Source organism: Protobothrops mucrosquamatus, unplaced genomic scaffold (assembly GCF_001527695.2).
Source record: "Protobothrops mucrosquamatus isolate PMUCROS unplaced genomic scaffold, P.Mucros_1.0 scaffold219, whole genome shotgun sequence".
Lineage (NCBI taxonomy): Eukaryota > Metazoa > Chordata > Lepidosauria > Squamata > Viperidae > Protobothrops > Protobothrops mucrosquamatus.
In genome coordinates this window covers 150,250-156,266 of record NW_015386572.1, presented here as the reverse complement: position 1 = coordinate 156,266, position 6,017 = coordinate 150,250, and the positions used below count along the sequence as shown (strand labels likewise).

At 37.3% G+C, this 6,017-nt stretch overlaps 1 protein-coding gene across 1 annotated transcript in view; it reads left to right on the top strand.

Annotated features, from left to right (window-relative positions):
- The window catches only part of DOCK2 (dedicator of cytokinesis 2), a 90,533-nt gene that overhangs the window by 41,004 nt on the left and 43,512 nt on the right, over positions 1–6,017 (top strand). The window contains exons 18-19 of the mRNA XM_015814111.1: positions 3,037–3,220; positions 3,315–3,412. Of these exons, the coding sequence (XP_015669597.1) occupies positions 3,037–3,220; positions 3,315–3,412 (282 nt within the window). The remainder of the gene's footprint in view (positions 1–3,036; positions 3,221–3,314; positions 3,413–6,017) is intronic.

The window sequence follows — 6,017 nt, the reverse complement described above, 5'->3', positions numbered from 1 at the left end:
ACTTCTGAAACATGCCTGGCTGAAGCCATCTTTGTCGTTCTAAGTTGACACATAATTGGGAGGGGGGAACAAGGGGGAAGAGAATGGAAACAAGGTCATTCCTGCAGGTGCTGGAATGGAATGAATGAAGATGAATTAAGAAGCCTGCCAATTACTTTCATTGGGTAGTGTGGTTTACAGCATAGTAGAGGGGAGGGAATTGTTACTTTTAGTTACTTTGAATCTCTGGGGAAAACTTTAGAATTGGTTTCAATTTTGACTGTGCTGATATTATGTATCCAGTAAACCTGTGCTTTGAGGAGACTTCAAGCCTCAGAGTTTTGTTTTACTTGGTTACATTAGTCAGAACCTTGACACATAGTATAAAAACATAAAAAAATATTAAAGCAAAAAGTTATTAAAAAAACAATAACAAAACTTGGTGCCATACCCAGATGGTTCCCTTGATGCAACCACAACACTCTCTTTCAACTCTGGCTTCATCCTATCCCAGGGGTAGGCAACCTTGGCTCTTTTATGACTCGTGGACTTCAACTCCCAGAATTCCTGAGCCAGCCAGGAAAGAACCAAGGTTGCCTACCCCTGTCCTATCGCAATGTTTGAGACAAAAGCCACCTTTTTACAGCTTTCCGGACGGTTAAAATCGTCAGGCCAACTGCATCTTAAGGAGAAAGGTGTTCCACAGGGTATTCCATTGTAGACTTCAATTAGGAATACGAAATCTGTTTATTTTGAAAAAAAAGTATCATGGCAAAATAGTTTTATTGACGAAGCCAATAATAATAAAAGGTGATCATTTTCCATTGAAAGTCTTGGAAAATAAAATATTGACTAGTAGAAAGAATAACAAAGGTAGTTCTAGCAGTGCTTTTTAGGGAATATTCCATAATTTGCATACAATTGTTGGGAAAACCTCTTTTATGTCCACTTTCAGTCTAAACTCTAAAGATGAGATTTAAAGCACCGGCTTTGACTTCTCCATCCACGAGAATATAATTCAGAGTGCAAAACTGCATCCAATCGCTTGGTATGGGAGATTGAATTTATTTGTCTGTAAAAGGCAAGCACATGCAAAGCAGGTGCAAATGCTGCAGCTGACATTTATTATTATTATTATTAATAATAATAATAATAATAATAATCCAGCTATACTCAACTAGCAATTAGCTCAATTTTCTGAAGTTTGCATCATTTATTCTTTCAGAGGAATTGCAACTACCATGAAGCCTATGGCTTCAGTGATTTGGCAACTGATTACTTTCTACAGAATACTCTTGACATGCATGTAAAAAAAAAAAAGGAAAAAGTGTTTCACTTTGAGCAAAGTGGTGTCCAGTTTCTGCATGTCACAACAAAGCTGCTATACTGTGCTGAATCCGCTCTTTGCTTTTGACTGACTTTTCTTTGAAGCAAAGTGCCCTGCCTTGATGCTTTTAATAGAGGGTGTAAAGGCAGAACATGCTGAGACACTGATTTGAAGTAGCTTACTCCAGCAGCTGGAGTGGAGTCAACCATACTAAGCGAAGCATTGCTGCTCCACATAGCCTTAGAGTCTATTGGCAAATTATTGGCCATAAACATGCGTGTAAGCAGAGTGGTTTCATTTTGGAAATAACTCATTAATGGATATTTTCAAGGTTTCCTTGAAGAGAAGAAATCTTACCTGGGGAAAATAGATCTCATAACAATGATATACCCTTTTTTTATGAACAGTTTGGATTATTGCACTGAGCTATGGTTAAAGAGGGATTGAAAAAGGTGAACATGGTAATATGAGTAATTCCGTACTACTTACACTTGCTGCCTATTGATTCACTTATCCAATTTAAAGTGTGATCCTGGCATTAAAGACCAATTTGGGCATTTTAAAAGAAAGCCATAACTTAGATTAATTAATTGCTTTACTTTAATCTACACAGTGTGACTTTATTTTATTTTATGATTATTTAATCCCTTTTCTACAGCAGGTTTACTTGGAGTCAAATGCAGAATGGATATGCCAGTGGAATAGTTTAATGCAAGTACTGGCATGGTCTTTCAGTTAACCTGGTTGTAATCCCGTTAGTCCTTTAACAGCTAATAGCCTTGTGGTTTCTCACTTTTTTCAGAGTACTTCCACTTTAATATAGCAAAACATTGAAAATCCATTACAGCAAAGCCCCTTTATCTACATAACTTGAATATGTTAAAATGTATAATGCTGGGAAATATTGAGAGCAATAGAAGAAGGGGATGACAGAGAATGAGGTGGCTGGATGGAGTCACTGAAGCAGTAGGCGTGAGCTTAAATGAACTCCAGAAGATGGTAGAGGACAGGAAGGCCTGGAAGAACGTTGTCCATGGGGTCGCAATGGATCGGACATGACTTAGCAACTAACAACAACATACTTTTTAATTTATTTAAATAATTTATATGGCAGCCCGTTTCCCAACACTGATCCTGGACAGCTTCATGTAGAGTGAATTACAATAATCCAAATGGAATGCAATATGAGTTACCATGAGCAAGTTCTCCCAATCCAGAAAGAAGCATAATTAGTGATTAGGCTGAAATTGCACAAAGTGCACCTCCCTCCATCCCCAGCTGCCACCAGTTCTTCAAGCAGAGCTTGACTTTGGAAGTACACACCCAGGAAGAATTAGGGATAGAACTAAGGGCAGGGGGTGGAGTTAAAATCCACAGCTACAAGTTTTGTCAGGGTTGAGACAAAGGCTTACTGCCCCTCCCCCCAAAAATTCCTGATAACATCCAGGTACCAGGAAAGAACCTTGTTGGCATTGCTTGAGTGGCCCAGGATGGAGATGTACATATTGTTCCAACATGTACAAGGATTTATGTACTTTCACTTTCTTTATCAACTGCAGACCTTTGCTTTCTCATGTCTCACTTCAGATTTTTAAACAAGTGGCTTATCGTGTAGAAATGTTTGGTAGTGTGGAAGCAGGAGTTTGTACTGGATGAGTACAGCAAAATCACAGAAGTTCTGCTTAATTTCATCTGAAGTCAGTGCATCTCATTAATGCTTTGTTTTCAAGGGTGATAATAAGAAAATGGAAGATGTCAACATGTACTTGAGCCTCCCTTCAACCCGCAATCAAGTAGAACCTAAACTTTCAACCTTAAGTCGGAGCTCAAGCATTATCGGAGGGCTCTCTGTAAGCTCAAGAGATTCCTTTGCCATTTCAACTCTCATTTGCTCAACTAAGCTAACTCAAAATGGTAAAAAAACAACAACACCCTAATATTCTATATTGTATTTGAAAAGTATTCTCTGTCTTTTTGTACTTGAATATGTTCCTTCTCTTTTCTGTAGTGGGTTTACTGGGCCTTTTGAAGTGGCGAATGAAACCTGAGCTCTTGAAGGAAAACTTAGAAAAATTGAAGATTGTAGATGGTGAAGAAATTGTGAAGGTATATTTTCTTTCATTGAAGGCTTTCTATGTATCACAGTTCGGTGAGAACTTTGAGATATTTGTGTGAATTTATTGTTTTCTGTAGGTGCAAGAACTGAATACATGATAAAGATTTTCAGAGATGATTTCACTGTTAGCTGAGTAAAAAAGCAACTTTAGGCAGCAGATGTGGAATAGGTTGAATTTTATTCTGTTTTGGGCAATTAACTGGTTTTTTTTAAAGGTTTGTTGATTATTGAAGTAAATCTCTAGCTATAATTTTGTACTGAGTGGTGCATATGTTTGCTCTGATCTGGATGTATGGATAGATGGGAAGTATGCTGAATGCCAACTAAAGTGGAAATTACCCAGAATAATTTCTCAAAACATCTAAGGGAGCAAAATACTATTTTCTGGACCCAAGGATTTGTATTATTCACATAACACACTACACTGGTTGTAAAGATATAGTTTATTCAATTTATTGTAACAATATACTGTATACTGGTTCTCATAATAGGGTATGATAATTAAATGTCAATTATCACATTACCACAATATATTAAGCTAAAACCAAAGAAAATCTGTTGTGAAGTAACTTGTTGTATAAACCCAACCATTGTGTTGTTGCTTGCTTCCTCGCTGAATAAACAAGTTACATTTCCCCAATTCCTTCCAAAATTTATGCAAGCAATACTAGAACTGTCACTTAGAAATTGAGGTGACCTTGGACTGGTCACTTTCTCTCAGCCCTAGGAAGAAGACAATGGCAAACCACTTCTGAGAAGACCCTTGCCAAGAAAACTGCCATGAGTTTTCTCATGGAATTGGACAAAATCATTGAATGAAAAAAACCACCTTTCTTGTTATTTATGTATTTATATTTCATATTTCTAAACTGCCCATCTCTCTCAAAGATGGGCTCTTATATAGTTTGGGAATAGCAGGAAACAGTACGAGATGTCCCCTTGCAGTGTGGGCAGGGCAGGAAGAATTACAGACAACAATCCTTCCTTTTTTCAAGAAAGTGTGCTTGTTTGTTGTTGGTTTAGCACAGGGGTAGTCAACCTTGGCTCTTTTATGACTCATGGACTTCAACTCCCAGAATTCCTGTGCCAGCTAAGCTGGCTCAGGAATTCTGGGAATTGAAGTCCACGAGTCATAAAAGAGCCAAGGTTGACTACCCCTGGTTTAGCACATCAGGATTATTAGGTTTAATCTTCCTTCCTTCCTTCCTTCCTTCCTTCCTTCCTTCCTTCCTTCCTTCCTTCCTTCCTTCCTTCCTTCCTTCCTTCCTTCCTTCCTTCCTTCCTTCCTTTTCTTGCAAACTCTGGACAGGTGGCATCTCTTTAACTAGTTTTACTCTTGTTCTCAGGAAACTTCTTTGTTTTTTCCAGGCCTTATCCGTCTTTATAAATTATAGTTATAATGTGCAGATATTCAGAATTCTGAGTTTGACATGCTTCCTATAATGCAATATGAAAATGCTGGCTTAAAACACATTTTCAAGAGAGCTTTTGAAAGTGGGCACTATATTTCAGCCAGACCTGATGAAGGCCTCACAGCATCTGAAGAGGCACCAGACCAAATTGTGAGGGGAAAAGTAATCAGTAATAGAAAAGGTTCTATTAATTCCACTAGATTCTTCCACCATGCTTTCAATCAACTAAAGAAAATCACTGAAGAGCCATCTGCCTGCCAGCATGAGGAAATTTTTCCAAAACCAGGAACAGCAAGGGGCAATTATATAAATTACCATGCATATATTCATAGGTATGCTAGGCATAGTTTTGAAAGAGTAGAGGGGTCTTATTCCACGGAGAGGAAATTGTCTGTAAATATATTCTTGCATTTTATGTCTGGCACCTTGACTTTATCTAAGATTTTAGATAAATTTTACCTGCCTGTTAGCCTCTGAGATATTTTTTTTTTACAGTTTCTATGGGATCTTTAGTTTTAATTTTTAACGCTGATTCTGTTTTTCAATATGGAGTACTTGAATCTAGGAATGTTAACTTGCATTTTAAGAATTGAAACTCACTGTGAACGATTATAGCTCACAGAGCACTTTAGCTGTGAGTTCATTTTAGGTTGAATAAAAACGTGCTTAAAAATCTGGTTTTATGTTATGAGAAGGTGAGAGAAAGAACGCAGTAATCTATATTGGTTTAGGTTAAGGAATATATGGTGTATCATAGGAGATTTAATGAGGATTAGACATATTTTCCCATCCTTTGTTCTAGTCACAATGTTATTTTAACTTTCCCTTGCCCCCCTTCTTTTTGGTATTGTTAAAAAATGTCAGATAGCCCAATAAATGGATAAAGAATAAGAGACTGGTCTAACTTTTATTACCAAGATTGGATTGGCTAAGCGAGATGCAATTGATTTCTCTTAACTGTTATCTGTTAGATCTTTGCAATTGATCAAATGAAATAGACATGACTTTTTCTGCTGCTTGCTTTATGAAACTTCTAAAAGAACTAAATTCAATCAGTCTGGAAGAATTACAACACATACAGGCAGCCTAAATGTAATAGAGTAGCACTGCAAAATCACAAATTGGTTTAAACAACAACAACTCAGAACTGTACAGTATTCACCTGCTTACTCAATCTAGCACT